The sequence below is a fragment of the Orbicella franksi genome, chromosome 6 (assembly GCF_964199315.1).
Source record: "Orbicella franksi chromosome 6, jaOrbFran1.1, whole genome shotgun sequence".
Taxonomy (NCBI): domain Eukaryota; kingdom Metazoa; phylum Cnidaria; class Anthozoa; order Scleractinia; family Merulinidae; genus Orbicella; species Orbicella franksi.
The window spans coordinates 17,991,094-18,010,352 of NC_138150.1; the positions used below are offsets into that span (position 1 = coordinate 17,991,094).

The 19,259-nt window shown below is 37.9% G+C and overlaps 2 protein-coding genes and 1 pseudogene across 3 annotated transcripts; 1 reads left to right on the plus strand and 2 right to left on the minus strand.

Annotated features, from left to right (window-relative positions):
• Window positions 1–4,412: 4,412 nt before the first annotated feature.
• On the minus strand, window positions 4,413–8,964 carry LOC145491057 (splicing factor 3B subunit 5-like; annotated as a pseudogene). The gene is made up of 6 exons (XR_014049754.1): window positions 8,703–8,964; window positions 7,963–7,999; window positions 7,161–7,206; window positions 6,382–6,505; window positions 5,651–5,733; window positions 4,413–4,965 (listed from the first exon to the last, which is right to left on the minus strand). The product of XR_014049754.1 is annotated as a splicing factor 3B subunit 5-like (transcript).
• A 1,463-nt stretch (window positions 8,965–10,427) lies between these two features.
• LOC145491036 (endonuclease V-like) lies at window positions 10,428–15,343 on the minus strand. The gene is made up of 8 exons (XM_081470174.1): window positions 15,127–15,343; window positions 14,762–14,939; window positions 13,645–13,779; window positions 13,010–13,049; window positions 12,475–12,587; window positions 11,992–12,063; window positions 11,597–11,725; window positions 10,428–11,115 (listed from the first exon to the last, which is right to left on the minus strand). Exons 1-8 carry the CDS (start codon window positions 15,186–15,188, stop codon window positions 10,936–10,938), a joined length of 909 nt encoding a protein of 302 aa, XP_081326300.1. The 5' UTR covers window positions 15,189–15,343; the 3' UTR covers window positions 10,428–10,935.
• A 90-nt stretch (window positions 15,344–15,433) lies between these two features.
• On the plus strand, window positions 15,434–17,567 carry LOC145491061 (dynein axonemal light chain 4-like). The gene is made up of 3 exons (XM_081470206.1): window positions 15,434–15,613; window positions 15,716–15,799; window positions 16,864–17,567. Exons 1-3 carry the CDS (start codon window positions 15,530–15,532, stop codon window positions 17,026–17,028), a joined length of 333 nt encoding a protein of 110 aa, XP_081326332.1. The 5' UTR covers window positions 15,434–15,529; the 3' UTR covers window positions 17,029–17,567.
• The last annotated feature ends 1,692 nt before the right edge of the window (window positions 17,568–19,259 follow it).

Below are 19,259 nucleotides of genomic sequence, written 5' to 3' on the forward strand. Positions count from 1 at the left end.
AATGTTTCAAATTGCGTCAAAACTACAGTCATGTAAGTCGCGACTTTCTAAACACGAGGCGTTAATAATGTATGGATAGCATTACGGGTGAGCAAAATCGTTACCAAGAAACGTTCCTAACTTTTGATGCAGACTAACCCACCAAACATGATTGACTTTTTAAGTCCAAGTATACTACCAATTAAGACCTGATTCCAGGTGATATTCACAAAAGACGTGTCGAAGCTTAACTCTAAACAGAAGCACCGATTTGAGGATAGAGTGCGAGCAGTATCTCTTTTCGCTCCTCTTCCAACGAGCACTGCTCGCGGCTCACGGGCGGATCTGTTGGGAACGTGCAGGGGCGCTCCCCTCCCCCCCGAGATGCAGTCTTCGTCGTATTGGCTTTTAAAATTTGTTTACCTCAACAGTTAGTCACGCCATTCCTTAGTGGTGCACCCCCTCTAAGATAAATCCTGGATCCGCCCCTGCGGCTCATGGCTTCGCCGCTCGCCAACACTCGTTCGTTTACGTTCTTCCCCGCGGATTTTCGAGCTAGAGAGAGACTGGTCGCAATCTAAGGGACCGTTAATTTTTTATGAGGGAGGGGGGGCTGGTGGGATTTGGGAAGCACCATTTAAAAATCGCATGACCCCCCCTCAGCTTACCAATTTTTTCACATGGCCCCCCCCCCCTTATAGCGGTCATATTTTGGGATGACTCCCCCCAAAAAAATTGAACAAACAATATTTAGATTTCAACTTTTTTAATATTTCTGTATTATCCCCCTACTTCACGTTATTGTGCTCACTATGAAGACAATATTTACAATCTCTATACGACAGAGAGCTGTTGTTTAAAAAACAAATCAAAAGAAAGAGAAGTCAATTTCGGATCTCGTAGTTATGGCTCGCCCTGAGCGTGTGGCATTTGGCCTCTCATTGGCATCTTCCTCATCTGAATTGATGAATGCAAGAATGACGTCACTTGAGTCATCTTCTCCCCCAGAGTCAATGGCATCACGTCATACTCATCATTGTCACTTTCATCCGTTTCACTGCTGTCAGCACTTGCCCTGTTGTCATTTTGTGTCAATGTCCTGGCATTTCTCAGTGTTGGTTGGCCAGCTCTGAGAGGACTCTTCTGCTGCAAGCATGAATGTCTTACAATTGCCTTTACTTTCTCACTCTTGCTGCTTTTCACATGCTGCTTCAGCCCGTGGTGGTTTGAGTACTTGTTTAGTTCTGGAACACGTAGCTTTTTGAGCTTGGTTAGATCTTCGCAAAACTCAGTCCAAGGATAATCCTCCTCCCTACTTAACTTTGCCTTTTCTTCTGCTCTCTTTTTCCTTTTAAATTCCAGCACTTCAAGATGCTGAAGATAATCCACCACAAACTTCGATTTGACAATACGCTTATCTGCAAATAGAGCAACGCTCTCTGGGTCAGATAAAACCAGCCTGCCACTTCCATGCTCTTTCTTCTTTATATTGTTAATCCAATCGGGGAAAGAGCGCATTACTACATGAGCATCATGAAAGAGGATCATTCCAAAATGCGCAATAATGGCGAAAGCGACGAGTCGTTTAAGAAAAGGTTTACAGCTGAACGATCCAGGCAGTTTGACATCTTACATGCAAAAGAAGCAATTTTTCTAGGTGCGGATGGCTGTTCAGAAAGGGCGAGTGAGTTTTCCATGCAAGGGTACCAGTTGAAGCCCTGTGATGGAAGAAAACTGAACTTCTCCATCAAAGAGCACAGAGCAATGGTGGAAAAGTTGAATGTCATATTGAAAGATGTAAAGGAACACGATTCCACACTCTTTCAGTCCAATGGGCTTGCTTTAAAGCAGGGCGAAGAATTTGCCCCCAGTTTTAATGTAAAACAGATCAAATGTACAGAAGCTAAGTTGACGAAGGTCACGCAGGACATGGAAGCACTAGAAAATAAGAAGAGCAATTAAAACAGCATATTCAAAGGCATACTCAAACAGCACATCAACAAAAGGAGAAGGAAAAAAGAAAACCGCAGAAAGTCAAATGAAAGAAAGAGGAAGCAGACTGAAAACAACGTCCAACGAGTCTATGGAATCTGTGTTGGAAACCCGCTAGGAAATGATCTTCCACAATGCCTTATGTACCCTCCTAGAACGGCCGTCCCGGAAGAGTGTCTTAAAGTTGAGGATGTTGCCACGTCGATATTTGGAAGAGATGGGCCATACATCGCACAGCTCTTGGAAGGGAATTATTTCACCAATGCTGCAAGAAGCAGAATCACCACCAACCTTGAGCGGGAAGTCAGAGATTATGTTTACACCTTCATGTACCCTGAAGAGTACACTCTGACGGAAAGCATTGCTGCTTCTTGCAGCATTGGTGAAACAGACTCCCATAGCAGCACAAGCGGCGACGAAGAACTCGACGACAGCGGAGATGAAGATGAGTGCCAGTGAAAGTTGCATTCGAAAATAACAGTGTTAAATATTTCTTTTCAGTAGCAACAAATACTTTTTGTCGCCAAACGTTTTTTTAAAGCAGAAGGAAAGTTTGTAATAAATTTATATCCTGCCTTCTATGTTTATTCTATAGCATTTTTTTTGATATTCAAACATTATGCCATTTTAAAGTTTTACTAAAATATTGCACGTGACCCCCCCTTTTCCCCTAATTTTTTTGGGATGGCCCCCCCTCGAAAGCTATTTTTTTTCGCATGGCCCCCCCCCCCCAAATCCCACCAGCCCCCCCTACCTTATAAAAAATGAACAGTCCCTAAGGCCACACTAGGCCGGGAAAAGTAATTGAAAACGCAGTTTTGTTTCTACGGTTACTTACCGTCCGCACTAATCCGTCACGAAAACGGAGCTTCAGTTTTCGAAAACGCTCTTCAAACTGGAGGAATTTGAAAACTCCGGCTTTTTGTTTTCGTGGGGACAAACTATTACGGCGGGAACGGGAAACATTTTGAAAACGTAGTTTTTCAAAAACGATGGCATGTGATTTTCCTGTTCGAATTTTCCTCAAACACCAATATCCAAAATGGCCGGTCATCGGCGTAGTGTGGACGGAAAACATTTCATGCGTTTTCTGAGTGAAACCTCCGTTTTAAAATTCTTCAAGCGTATTGTGGACGGGGCCTAATTTGTGGACACAACCGATTATAGCTCCTGACACAACCCATATAGGTAATTTGAACTTTATATAATGGACATTGATAGATAAAATAGGATCCGCTGCTGTGCAGTTCACCTAATTAGTAATATGGGTTAATTGCATCCTTTTAATAGGGCAGACACAGTTTATATAGAGTGGTCTGCATGAGGTTTAAATGGAAGCTGAGAATTTAACTCCTTCCGACGAGTAATGGGCGACCATGAGAGCTGGTTAAAATTTTAAAGAGAGGCTGAGAAATTATTGGGGGGAGCCAACAAATCAATACTTTTTCTACCGTTTTCTATTATCCGGCGGCTAATTCGGTTTTCGCTCATTCGTCATATAATCTGCCTGCGTCGCCTTCAGGGATGGATCGGATGAAATAAATGTGTAAATAGACAGTTCAACCTCTAGTAACGGGCCACACTGGAGGAAATGAATAGTGGCCGCTTAAAGGGAGCTGGCCGCTTAATAGAGAGACAATAGAAAAGCCCTCATCGGCTTTGATTACTATGGTTACTGGTCGCCCAATAGCGGTGGCCGTTTAACAGGTGGCCGCTTAATCGGAGTTCGAGTGTGTGTTATTGAACAAGCGTGAGGTCCGTATTGGAGACACATTGGTCGAGTTCTTTATTTGCTGCTTTACGAACCTCGCCTGCCGCTCGGTCTATAAACCTGCAAAAACAGTAATCTCCAATACGGGCCGAACAAGCTGGTTCAATAAACTTTTTATCACAATAGCTCTTTTTAATCTACTGATAAATTGATGCGTCTCCGCGATAAATTACGCGCGTGTGAAAGCTAAGCATTTATTTACTTTTCTCAAGTCGCTTTTGTGAACATTTAACTGAAACTGTCCTCCATATTCCAAAAAACACTCTTTATTTTATGGAATGAATTGAGAACGCAATTTGCCGAAATTATTTCTATCTTAGCGGTCTGTATTACAAAAGTCTGATCATTAAGGGAACCAATCAGAATTATCCTTTTCATCGCGGACCAGCTCAGCCATATAAGAACTTTTTTTTTGTATGAGAATATCCTTTTTCCGGACCAGACTGAATATAGTTATATTTCTGCCGATTTTAGGCTGAAAAAATTCTTGTGAATAATCTTAGATTAGAGCGTATGTCCTATCATGACTTTGATGGCGTTGAAGTAAGTTTGGAGCCAGACCGCAGGCAATAAAACCTGATATGACACACGTAATTTCTTGCAGAAATGTTACTAGCATCAAACATGGCTTTTCTTTAGTACCGCAGTCGGCAACAAATTCCAAACAAGTAGAAGCTCACAATAGATCTTTAAGACATTTTTTGGCAGACATTTCTACATCTGTGTATCAATGTTACATGTAACCTGCGAGAGGCCACAGAACCTGACAAAACAACAATCAAACTGGCATCAAAATTATCAACCTTTATTTTAAACAACTGTACAACTATTCGCGCAATCGCTCACGAGGTGTATTGCCCTTTTTTTGAGTTGACAAAGAACACATTGTATAGCTTTAACTGACAGCACAGTTTAATAGTTTTTACATATCTTCAGTGTTTCGACGCATATGCTTTGTTATTTTACAGGACGTTTCAGCAATGTTGAATTTAATGGCATTTAGTTCCAAGATCCTTATGAATACGCCATCGGTGAAATGTTATAAACGTAATACAAGTAAAGAAAAATAGTTTAAAACTGAGGCAACTAAAATAACCTAGCGATTACTACAAACTACTCTGCCAGAAAGAGCTTAGAAGGCCTACGGATATACTACTGTATCCAAGGCTAGGTGTTGTGAAACTTTTCTTGGGATGTCAGTGAAAAGAAGAGGAAAATGCAATCTAGGAAAAAAAAAAAAAGAGAAGATTAGTCAAGAGGTACAGAAAACAACTGTAGATTGATCAAAATCACTTTAGTTATGAGATAAGATAATCAAGCTGTCAATGGGAATACAATAGGACCCCCCCCCCCTAACCGGCCCCTTGCTAACTTTGTGGGATAAAGCAAACCAATAGCAGAGTGTATAGTAAAACTAAAGAAGGGCATCTTGCCCCATGTGGAAAAGAAATTCTTCCCAGGAAATGTTTGAAATGTTTAGTTCCCAAAGGTTTATTGCTAGTTATGTCAGTATTCACAAAAGTTTACAGAAAACAGGGTGGGTTGACTCAGAGACACATTTTCATCCTGCATGCATCAAACATGGTTTATGCAAAATGTTCTCTTGACACAAATATTAACTACATGAATACTCAAGTTGCTCTAGCTTCGAGAGACACCTTATCTCAAGTACATGACGACATATTCAAATCAGGACAAGACTAATAAATGAGCACTTGTTGACCAATGGAAATTTAATAATGGGAAATGGGAATTTGCAGTAGTATTTCCACAAAGTGGCTCTTCATCCACCGTTTCTAGATTGAATTAGAATTTAGAACAAAATAAAGTGGCCTCAAAGTAAGCAGCAGATGAAAGTGAGCCTTTTAAGACAAAAATATTTTTTATCAGCTATATACTTAGTCTTACCCATCGTGAGTCCATCTTACATCATAACTGAAGTCTTAGTCCTCTGGCCTATGTGGTGGATTCCCACAAGGTTGAAGCATTTTCTAAAACAAAACAAACTCAGTAAAATACTAATCAAATTAACCCTACATCCTGTTTTGTAACAAAATTATTCAGTCCCTTGCAGGTGAAAACAATATGATCAATGCACCTACATGGTGTAAGTGCCTCCTTTTGTATGTCAACATGTCATTACTGTGCCTTTCAATAACATGTGAACTCTGAAGTCCAAATCCTAACTATTGCTTTTCTGACTGCAAACAATCATAACAACCAACGAACCTTAAAAAGTGGACACAACAGAAAGAAGATCTAAATCTACCAATTATAACCCACAGAGATGTCCTTTTGGACCCATTGAAAAAACCCTCTGTTTGCTAAGAGGTCTGCAAGATGATTAATCGCAGTGAAACACAAAACCATTGATTGAGCAGAGTTCATGCGTCATTAAAAGGTGCAGCTTTATTGTTTCTTGTTTTATCTATTGTTCTGTTTCTATTTTGTCATCTTGACTGTAAACAAACGTAAACAGACCCAACAATCAAATAAATAATACAACAAACCAGTAATTAATAACAATATTTTTTAAACAATTGAGAAGATCATTTAAAGAAAAATAAACCTTGCAGCAGGGTGAACCCTAACTATGACAAAAACATTCTAAGAAACTACTGAATACTATGTGACAGTACCTCTAAAAGGTTAAATTTGGTCCTGGCTCTTGTTTCATTCTCAACTAAAGCAAAGTAATCCAGTAGGTTATAATGTCCAATGTAAGAAGCTGAACTGTCTCTGTGCTGATTCACCAGCCACTCACTGAAAATAACAGATGTGGAAACAAATTTAAGAAAACATAAGATATCCCAATAATTATTTAGTTTGATTTTGTAGCATGTAATATTTGGAGAAATAAAAGGAACTTGTGAGAACATTGTTACTAGTAATGATGATAAGGTATAGTCTGTTCTAACACTAGGTCTCAAGGATGCCAGATGGTTCACTGGTGCTTGAACTTAGAGGGACTGTGTCACAACTGAGTTTAGTCTATTTTATATGGATCTAAATGAAAAACCATGACATGGCTTCATTACAAACAGATACACCACTCTCCCAAGTAAAGATAGGTAAAGTCTGCATATGAGCCAAGTGGCCCATTTGGCTAGAGTTTATCCAAGTTTCTGTAGCATGAAGTGCTATGTATGTATCACGTTGACACTTGGCAAAAATTATACCTGTTGCAACATGTAATCCTGTCAATTAATGTTGCTTTGTTTATTTATTTAGAGTTCCAAAGTTCTTTTCTACTATTTCTGCATTAAAGTGCGTGTTTAAGTAAAACATTGGCATGGTGCTCAAGTGACCTTTAAACTAAATACAAAAACACTGAATAGCAAATTGGACATATCATTTGTTCCCTCTTCACATGCAGAAGTCAGTAGATAAATATTTATTATGAAAAAGTAGTACTTACAATTTTGTTGTGTCTGAATGGCCAGTGCCAACATACTTTGATTGTACTGAAAGAAAAGGAAAGTTTAATTGGTTATCCAGGGTTGTAGCTATGAAAATAGTCTCCTGTCTAAGATTTTCATTGAGCCAGTCACCATTTTTTGCGAGAGGCCTGGAATGAAATTTTTGTCCCCAATCTTTTGCAATGCCTTGAATGCGGGGCTACCAAGCTTTGCATCTACAAGATGGCGGACACAGTACACAGAAAGAAAACATGCTAAACAAGTGCTCAAAACAAGATTTTATTTCAAATACTTTACTTTTTATTGTGGCACTGATACTCAAGGTAGTCCGGAATTTATTCCATACTTTTCATTTCAATGGTTCAGATATCGCATGATTGTAGGTGAGTAACCTAAAAACTGTTTGTTGTCCTTTTACGGAGTGATCACCCGCCAAAATCCAGCCTGCGATCAACTCTTTCTCAGCCGGTGAAATTTGCTGGCAGCGGGTGCTTAGCGACAACCCTGGTTATCATTAAGCAATAACACAAATTAGAGCGGTTTTCATTTGAGTGTCGAAACGTACTTGGTTTTGCATCAACTGCGCTACACCATTGGCCTAAAATACTTGCGCCACTTTTTCATCCAATCAGAAGTAAAACCAAAACCAATCATGTCTCACTCGCACTTGTTTTCCCACGCTTTGATTGGAGCTTTGATTGGTTTACTGGATTGTACTCAGGTCCATAAACCCAGGTTGAAAACCTCTCTTCGGTTCACTCTGTGCTCAAAAAGCTGGTATCAAGGACACTTTATACTTACAATGTTCAAGTTGACTGTGAATGTTGTATCTGTCTGTCTGCAATATAGCAAAAAAAAAAAAATGTCACTACAACTTGTTTCTACGTTAAACCTGATCCATGCAAACTGGCCAGTAAAGGTCAAATTACTATATGGGCAAATGATGACAGGCGAATCAAGTTTTAAAACCAAGGGTCTACACACTGAAATGAAATGGACCGTACGAGACTGGCTTGTAACATGGCCAGTTTTAGTTACTGCTGTGAACTTCTTACTTGCTTAGATGTTTTGAACTATTTGATCCTACTGAAACTAAACATAAATTATAAATCACTCATAATAATTTGCAAACTGTAGGTGGAAAAAACAATAAAAGGATCAACAGTAAATCCAGGTACATGTACTGCTAAAATCGTTTTCATGTGTTGATCTGGTTTCATTCATTCTCGTGCACTGTCTTGTTAAACTTATAAGCTCTTTGTACGAAGTTAAATATAATTTTAATGTTATTATGTTTTTGCATGGCCCCACGAGCTACTGAGCTTTAACATTAATCATGCTTTAAAGGCTGTCTGTCTGAGCCAACAACAAACGTAGACAAAACTGAATAGTTTAATTTAAGTAATATCTTGCATACTTTTTCGACATAATTTATAGATTCTAACTGCCCAGAGCTTAAACGAAAAAGAAAGCCTCTCATAGAGCAATTAAAGAAAGCTAAAATCGCACAAATTACTGAGATACAAACTGTTAAAACTCACCATTTTCGTTGTCCGTTCGAAGTCAATATGGCGCTGTGTTACGTGGCCGTCAAGAAATCTCGGCGGCTGTTCTTATCGACGCATGCTTACTGGGCGCCAAATTCAAAATGGCGGTTCGAACTGAGGATTTTTCAAACGCCGAACAGCAAATTGATGGCATTACTGGCGAGAAATACCGGGAAATTGGTGATCAGGCAGTGTGGTCTTTATCGTCATGTAAACCTGGTTTCGGAGTAGAGCAGCTTCGCGATGGAAACTTAGAAACGTATTGGCAATCCGATGGACCACAACCGCATTTGATCAGTATTCAGTTCCGGCGAAAAACGGCCATCCAGAACATTTGTCTGTACGCCGATTACAAACTAGACGAGAGCTACACGCCAAGTAAAATATCCATTCGTGCTGGAAATCATTTTCATGACTTACACCAGATAGAACTGATAGAGCTAGAGGAACCCAATGGCTGGTTAACCGTATCATTGTCAGATGGGGACAAACCTTTAAGAACTTACATGTTACAGATCGCTGTTTTGGCAAATCATCAGAATGGAAGGGACACTCACATGAGGCAGATCAAGATTCACGCGCCTTTAACAGACACTGGAACGTACAAAATGCCGACATTCACTTCTGTGGAGTGTGCTATGTACAGCACAATCAAGTAAAGCTGTTTAGTATTTTTAACCCGATTAATTCAGACACTGACTGGTCGGGAAGTTTCATTACAATAGTATGGGTTTGAAACTATATGGTGCTATTGTTAACTGTGCTAGACTACAAAATACGGGGCTACTTTAGCACTTGCATCTTGTTAAACAAGAATAGCATTAATTGTGTTAGGCCTCTTTCAGCAAAGCAGTCCATCACATGTACACACAGTGAGGTGGACCAATTAGACAACAGTGCACAATGTAATCTTCAATGCTATTAAGTTATTGATATCGTACACAACTGTTGTGCTATGTCTGGTGGGGTAGGGATTGGGGGGATGCAAAAGGATAGCAAGTAGCAGCTATGATAAATTAACCCTCTGAATATATGAAATGCTGATGTTTCAAAAATAGGCCTTTTTAGTTAGAGACCATGACAGCTGGTATCTGTTGTGCTGGTTCAAAATTACCCTTGGTTCCATTTGTTATTTTCTTTTGTTTCATGTACATATGACCATACACCAGAACAAAGGAAAACACTAAATTGTTGCAAGGGTAAAGTTGAACTACAACATATATGACTGTCCATGTGATGGTCAACTTTTTATGGCTTGGTAGAATTCTGATTGGTCAAACACCGAGAACAATGTTCAGGCCAGACAAGTAGATGATCTGTGAGTGTAGGACTCTCCCTTTCATTATTAAACTGCAAATCAGTCTTCTTTTTCTCATTTTTCTTTTGAGATCTATATTCATGGGTGGTGTATAAATCAAGAGATGAGCTTTGTGTGTTGCATGTTTACATGATACATGCATACATGCAAAGTGTCAATAATCTTGCATGCAAGCCTTGTATGACTGTAAAGCTAGTGAGATCTATGACAAAAGTGTATTTTCAGTATTTCTTCTCAATGCCTCTCATAATTTTCATTCTCAGTCCAGATCCTTGTTAGGCCATTACATTTTGCAGAATAAACTTGTGAATTTATACAGACAGTCTATAAAGACATCTGACATCCGTATGAGAGAGCTAGCAGTTTAGAGTCACAAATTTTCTTTATTGAAAGTCATTAACTTTTCTTTGATAAGTGATTGCTTGTGCAAGCTTTATTTCAGACCTGTGATTTGCTTATTTACATCTAAAATGACTTAAGTTATATTTTATTCTCCAAAACTTGATAAAATTGTACTCTTGTTGTCTTTCACATTCTTCAGAGAAAGTTGTTGTGGGTAGTTAAGAAATACATGATAAAATAATTGTACCAGAGTATAATTGGATTTCCTTAATATGGTAAAAATGCTAAAAATAAAATAGCTTTTGGTCTACTTGTTAAATATTTTCCAAGTCCATTAGTTGTAACATAATTTCAGTTCAATGAGAATGGCCTTACTACCACAGTTGCTTTTATCTTTCATAGAAAGGGGAAGGTGATTTCTCAATTTTTATTATGGATGAATGACGTTATTTTTCTAGCAGGAAAGAAAAGAGTGAACCCGATTGTATTTAGCAGAGAAAAAATGTTTGGCAATTTCATTATTTTACAAACTGTTGCTAATTCAAACAAATTGTCCACTCATGGTTGTTAACTGAGTTTAAGATCATCAAAAGCCTGACTGGCATCATCTACAAGACTTTCTTGATATATTTTATTATTTTGTGTGACTGTGAAGGCATCATTATCATTGTTTTCTGTTCTGCAGGAACAGTTTTTCAATTCTTCAGTGTAGTGCTGCCTAAGATACTCTCTAGACCTGATGTCTGCCTGCAAACACAATGAAATAAGGAGAAAATGATAAAAAGATTATCGCAACGGCATTGTTCAGTTTAATTCAAAATGAAAAAAAGGGAGCACTCTGTCACCCAACTAGAAGTAATGTTCACTGTAACCAGATAAGGAAATGAGACTTGCCAAGTTTACAAAAGCCTGATTCTCAGATGAACAAAGCAAGTAGCCGTAAGCAACCTGGGCTGTCTAAGAATCAGGCTTAGTTTGCCACAACTGACTTTTGGAATGGGAAATGCTTAACTGTGGTTGTTTGCCTGTAAACACTGGGTTACGAACAGGCCACCTAGGCTGATTTGTGTTATAGGTGTGACTACAGACTGTTATGTTTCAATAAAAGCAAAGTTTTGCCAGGAATTTGCAAAAAAAATCGATGGGATCTAGAAAAAATGTATCTGAGGGCAGAGATAGCAAAAAGAAATTCAAAAGACAGTAAATTTTCAATACTTAAGTTTCTTACTTGTCTGATGGGTTCAGGTATTCTATACAGACAGCAGGCATGTGTCAGACTCACGGCTGTTTCCAGTCCTATCTTATGGCCTACTGACACATAGATAGGGTTGAAAGCTTGTTGAGTACTTCTTAAAGCCTAAAGATGTACAATGAAATGGTCAGACAAATAATCTTTAGTTAGCTCTTGGTAATGGAAATGGAATACAATATTTCAGTTTATAAGTCTGCAGTGTACAGTTTGCAGATGTCATTCACTGAACATTAACAGCTTAACCACCAATGCTCTAATAGAGAATCTAACACATCAACCAAAGCAGACAAAATTCTGTTTGCTTTGTACTTACTGTTTTTACATGCTTCCTTATGTGGTACCTGATCCAGAATGTACAAGTACCCTCTTACCTTGCCCCAGGTGATACCAGAAGAGCCTAACAGTGGAAAACTATCCCCACCGGTTTTCAAAAGGTTTTTAATCTGTTAAAAGTGGAACAAAACAATCATCAGATTTAAAATACATCTTTTATTCCCCCACACAAATTGTTAGGGCCTCAGCCAAAAATTATGTTCATTCGATGTCATAGTGAAAACTACTCAGTCTGTAGAATGTAGGAAGGGTTTGTAAATAATAATAATAAAAAAAAGCTGTTAAGTGAAGCAAGTGTTGAGGTGCAGAGACTGATGAACGTTATAATTTAATAATAATAGCTGCAAGTGCCTGCACTCGTACTTCACTCACTGGATTTTCCCCTTACCTACCCCAGACTGTCACCAGTATTTGTGCAACTTATGTTTTCTAATCTTGTTGATGTCCTTATTTCTCTGGGTTATATCAATTCTTAAGTTTCTTCCAACAGTCTGATGAATCACTTGTAATTGATCCCTCACCTGCTCAGCATGTTTGGAGTCTCGCCCTATCCCGTCCACATGGAAAAGGGTCTTGGCCACACCTATGGTAGGAATATCTGTCAGAACTCCAAGGTGGCATGCAATCCCAAATCCTGCAAATTCAAGATACCAAGTTTGCTGTGAAAACAGTAATAAATCTAAACAGTTTATTTTTTTCAAAAATTCCTGTCAAGATACTTGTTCGGAGTATAAAGAAAACCAGTTTTCAAACTTGCACTTTGTACAAGTTGTTATGATGTACCAGCCCCCAAATCACTCGACCTAACCCCTATAAATTCCTTAGTAGCAAGATTAGTATTAATTTAAGACATTTTCCCCCAAAATCATCACTTGCCCACCAGGCAAGGAAAGTAGAATCCATTCCACTAGCCTGAGTACCAATTCCACTAGTCCTGGGTCATCATGCACACAAGTTTCTTTGCCCCCCGCTTGTTGAGCAAAATATTAATGTTAGATAATTAAATTTTAATTTTTGCAGAAAGGCTCAAGTTTATTATGGCAAAACTATCTGTACCTCTTGGATGCAACATCCCATTTCCATCAACTAGAATGACCTTCAAAAATGACAGAAACAAATTGCTAAGTGTTGCTGGTAACTATCATGAGAAATATCAACCCTTATGATTTCACATCAAATTTTTGAATCAAATGCCCCATTTACTAACTGATTTAAAACATCTGTTGCCATGTCTTATATTTTTGCCCAGCTCAACATACACAATAATATTTCTCTGTATAACTGATAAACTAATCAAAAGCAGTATGCTGAACTTAGGTAAACATGTGCCTTTCCTGGGTTTCACCAACATTCCTTGATAGGTTGCCACATTATCCCAGCAAATATTCAAAACACGGCTGATTTTCTCTGACCTGCTGCAATATCAATATTCTTTGAATTTGTTGAAATTTAAGTGAATCTTGAGGTTTCGACAAAAATTATCTGGAATATTAAGAAATCCCAAATTATTCTAGTTTTGGTAGATTTGTGGTTATAACGACCTACAATGTAACAGTCCTACAGCTCAGGGGTAGAATATAATTTTGACTCTTTACTACAGCCAGAAAATCCTCTCCAAGGATGTCATCAAAGGGAGATATTCAGCTGTATTACTAACATTTACAATATAGTGAAAAAAACTATTAAATCACCTGAGGAAGTAACTCTGGTTTGCTTTTTCCTAATCTGGAAATTGCATCAACAAGAAACCCAACCTCTCTGAAAGCCAGGTATTCTGGGACATAAGGTGATGTTAAATGTACCATGGTTAGATCCTCATACACAACCTGCAATGGTAAATAATGTATGAAAAAAATGTTAAATAATAAGCAGTGTCATTTTCAGGAAAAAATTTAAACTGTCAAAAAGAGTGATAATATGGTACATACAAACGTTAATATTATAATTACCCAATTCTCTCAGATCAGGGAATATTATGCAGCAAGTGGGAGATGCTTTGTGAAGATACCCTGTAAGATGTTCAGGCTCAAATTATCTCAGGTTGTCCCTTAAGTAGAGAGAACAATAAGCATGCAGAGAGAAACATCTGTTGACTTAAGTTGTCCAATTAATGCTATACTTTTCATTGGGATATTTTTAGGTTAGGGAATGCATGGGTATGGCCGGAGCATAGAGAAGGAAGATGGTTCATCAGCACTGAAGCTGTTTTCCAAAGCATGAGGAAGTAACTTGAAGTATAGCAGGCACCTGTTCATCCCAAAGAAACAAGGAGGTGTGCCTCTGGGTGTCTCTGGATGTCACACTCTGGAACAGCGGCTGCTGTGGCTGAGGAGACCAGGGGAAACAGATGGTTCTGTTCTGTGAACATGGCCTTCCTATTGGCTCTTTTCTCTTCTGACTGCTGTGCAAGGTCCCTTTTGAATTGGGCGAGTCCACAGTCCGAACTGTCTCCAAGTGCATCTGTCAGTTAAAACTACCTCCCAGGGAACCATGAAGTGACTAGAAGCATTGTTACTACATGTACTCTAAAATGGTATGCTAGCCCATTGTCAGTTATTACCACCCTCCATCTAGATTTCACCATCCAATGGTACCTGTTTTGGCTAGCAGCTATTACATCTATTGGAGGAGAGTCAAGGAACAGTGAGAATAAAGTGGCTTATCTAAGAAATTCTAAGAACAATACAATGATTCCAGCCAGTGCTCAAACCCTGGATAATTTGAGCTTATTGATCCAGAGTCCACTTCGCTGATCATAAGTTTTGGGCATAAGAGTTTTACAAATAAAAATTATCTATATTATCGTACCTCCAGTTCTGGGAAAGTCAGCACCACCAAGCAAGCACATGCATGATCTGAATCGTCTTTGGGAAAAGAGATGTCAACTCCACCAATCAGTTTTAATTTATTAAAAGGATCTTCAGTGGAGTCTCCCCATTTAACAAAGTCCTCAGCAACAAGTTTCTTCTTGAGCTCAATTTGTTCCCTACAAATATAATTTTTGTTATGAAGATCATTTTAAAGGTAATGAATGGTAAAATTCAATTGCTGAGATGCAGAGACCCTTGATTGAAAATCCTAGACTGAAAGAAACACACACAAAAAAAGAGATTCTAGAACTTGGAGAATTTTTTTTAAGTTTAAGTGACAATCAGAGTTAGGATACAGCTTACCTTTTCCATGATTCAACAATGTTATTTTCCACGGTCACTTCGGTATCATTTATGGCAGCCATTTTGATGTTGGTTGCGTCAGCATTTGAAACCGATTCAGTTTCATTGCAACAGTTTCTGCGAGTAAAATAATTCTCTTTCAACGAAACACCAGACAAAACAAAATATTGCAAGATTTCCTAAACCTTTGCATCAGCTTGACCACAAATCAGCTGAAAATTTCCCGGGAAATCATAGACAATGCGCGGGATGGCGCGCGAAGCTAAAACGTGAAAACGAGGCCCTAATCTCCATGGAAACAAGTAACCACCTAAAAGATAGTACAGCGCCATCTTCGTATGTTTTGGAGCTAAAAACTGGGATTTTTTTTGGCATTTTTGTCTTTTGTTGAAGTATTTATTCAATGGCAGAAAATCCAGAAGGAGGTGCAGCACAGGAAAGTGGAGGATATGATTACAAAAGACTACACAGTTACCCCTTGATCCGTGTAAGTCGATGGAATGTCAGCTGCAAAACAAGCTTTTTGAAAGCTCCATTTTCCATACACCGTATAAAATCTCAATGTTCTTCCTTGACATTTAAATTTCAGTACTCGGACATGAATGATGAAATGCGAACTGAAGCAATGGAGCTCTGTGTAACAGCTTGTGAAAAGTTTTCAGCGAATAACGAGGTTTGTCTAAATTAGTTACAACTCAAAATAATAAGCTTATCTTAGCTGTAGGTTATCTTTAAGCGAGTTGAAAAGATTTCAACTCAAGTTATGTAGTTGCCATGGAGTCTATATCTTCTGTCATTTCTGCTTCACTTTTGACACCTCATCACTCTTTTAATTATATAATAATTTCTTACTTCTAATGACTTGTATAAATTGTGTTACAAGTGGTGCATGGTGTAATTAGTCTAACTAATAAAGTTAGAATTTTTATATAATTTCAAGTTTTGTGCAGGTAATTTGTCACTCAAGGAATACACTTGAAGAACGTCAATAGACAGTGATAATGATGATAATAATAAAAAGATGGTACATGTTATAATCCAGACAACACAACACCTCTTTTCAGATCACATGGTGCCCAAGGTCGTAATGAGAACCTCAGGCAACAAGAGTCAATTAAATTATAAGGCTATATGGGCTATGCCTATGCAAACGTTTTGAGAATAAAATTGACTTACACTGTTGCTGCATTTGTATTCTTTGTTGTTTACCAGCTTCGAAAGCTGCATTAAAGAAATTACTTGGAGTGAGTTACTGGTTTACGAAGATTTCAAATTCCAAACATGTATACTTAAGCAAATATTCCCAAGGCAGGAAACATTAATTTTTAACCATGCCTCACTCAAAGCTCAATGAAATCGATAGAAGTTTGTCAAATGTTTGACAGCAAATAGCATGTAATTTATCTACCGTTTTAGTTTAATTCCTGGATACATACTGTGGTTTGAACTGTAGGGATCAAGCACTCAAAAGTGTTGCCACTTCTTCTCTTAACCAATATACCTGGCTGTTTGAACCTTGAACAAAATGGTGTTGTGTTGTTAAAATCACCATCAGACGAGAAGGGTGTAGCAATATTGCCATTCCAAAAAAAAATAAAATAAAATAAAAAAAATAGACTTTGGGGCTTAAAAGTCTGACTTAAAAGTCAGAAGATATACCTGAAAAGACCATGGAATGTTTTGCCAAAATTGTAAGTCAAGATGTTATTTAAATTTTGAAATCATGTTTGTTTACAGGCTGCTGCAAAGATGATAAAAGAAAGCTTGGACAAGAAATTTGGCTCTTCCTGGCACGCAGTGGTGGGTGAAGGATATGGTTTTGAGCTCACACATGAAGTCAAGAATCTTCTCTACATGTATTTTGGAGGGACTGTAGCAGTTTGTGTGTGGAAATGCTCCTGAAATGACCATTATTTTACATGAAGATTTATCTGTTGTTGGAACAGTTACAAGTACAAGACTAACATACAAAACAATATTGCATGCTTAATAGGCAATACTGAAATAGTGATTGTTAGGACTCTTTCTTCCTCTACCAAACAAGGAGACTATTTAATTTTAACTGTTGAGAGTGAAGATAAGGTGAATGTGATATTTGAATTTCTTGGTATCTTCATTAGAAGAGGTTTGACTGCCTGCTCAGATCTTTTATTCACCAGTCAGTCTAGCATATGTCACTTTTACTTTGGTAGCTATTGAGAGAGCTTGTTTTTCATGTAGCACTTGAGCATTAATGTTTCATGAAGGTCTTCTTTGCAACACAAGCTACATTGTGCTCCAAACTCAACTTAATTTGTTTTGTTTTTGTACACTGATATTTGTAAATAATGTACCAAAAGTAATGTAGAAACCTCATTCAAGCAAATAAAATAATGATTTCAGCAAAAAAAAAAAAAAATAATAATAATAATAATTTTTTGCAAGTCTTTTCTCTTTCTGGATGATTTAGTATGACCACTGAAAATTAAACTTATTGTAGTTGTCTGTGCCTATGCCATTCTCGTCCCCAGTGCTACTCGTCTTAAAATGTCGTTGACGAGTAGCTCTGGACGCACCCAAAAATTCGAATTTTTTCATTGGCTGACAAAAAATGAATGTGCAGCAGAAATGAAAATTACAAACCTCTACGCATTCCATTTTACTTCCGGCCCAGATGGCGACACCTTCGCTCAGTTGACACAGGCGCGCTTTACGAAAAAACAAATGGTGACCTTTCCCGATCGATCTGAAGGAATCGTTAAAGTTTCCACGTAACCAAAGGAGTACGTTGCCTGCGACGATGTCATTCACGATCGTAATCATCGTCCTTTGTTGTAGCAGCGGAGAAGGTGGGAAGAAACGTTTAGAACTCTGAGAATCAACCAGCTAATACAACAATTACTTTGTCGCTGACCATACCCCAAGAAATCATAAAATTAACTTCGAATCGGCAGTGGGTTTTAAGAAACGTTCGTCTTCCTTTATGAAAAGCTCAAAAGGAAACTTAGAGCCAGGTGAAAAGACGAAGAAATATCACTCTTGCTAAGCAAATGTGGCACTGGAAATGCGAAGGTGAGTGTGTTTTTCTCTCTCTGAAAGATCAAGGAGATCAGATTCTAGCAGTCCAAAATGTATTGATATTAAATTGCCAAAATGAGTCAAAGGTCCGTGTTATAATACTCTGCTACGTACCTGGATGATGTAGCAAATGGTCTGAACATGAAGTTTGGTTTGTTTCTTCCACACATTGTTATGTATGTATCTTTTACTATCTGTTAAGAAGCTTCTGCTGTTATAGATATATATGTTGCAGTTAAAAATGTTCAGTAGGTAATTTTTTTTTAACTAGGTAAATTTATTATTTAACTAGGTATTTTTTTTTTTAACCAGGTAATTTTTCTCTTGCTCTGTTTCAGTCAACTAACTAAAAAGGGTTTTAATTTATGGGGTGTGGTTAAAAATAGGGGCCTGGTATTTTTAGGGGGCTCTAAAAAGAAAAGAAAAATAAAAAAAGGAGGAGAAAAATCTCATTTCCTACTCTTCTCTTCATCTCTCCCTGCTCCCACCTACTTCTTCTTCTCTTTCACTATCTCCCTATTCTACGCCTACCTCTTCTTATTTTCCTATCTAATTATTAATTTCAAAGGAAGAAGGAAATTACAAGTACCTACCGTGTGTTGAACCCAAGACCTTCAGATTACATGTCCATCTCGATCTCCACTAGACTACACAGCTCAAGTTGAAAAAATTTCTTTTTTTTCTCCTAATTATTGCTTTTTTGGGTCCCAGACTCACCTCGGTCCAAATATCCAGGTAAAAAAATTTGTTTTAAAATTACCTAGTTAAAAAAATATTACCTAGGTAAAAATCAAATTTACCTGAAGAAAAAAATTACCTACAACATATATAATATCTTTTTTTTTAGCTCCCCTCTCTTTATTATTGAGACCTCCCCTATAGTCTACCCCCAAAAAACACGAACAAACCTTTTGTGGTCAGGCAAGAGTTTAGTTTGCTTTAGAGCCTTCACCCAAATTTATTATTTTTTTTTTTATAATTTACTTGTGGAAATGATGTGTAAAGGAAAATAACCATAGATAACCATAGCTGAAATTTGAGGCCCTTTCCACTCTCCCCACTTTAGTTAGGAAGCA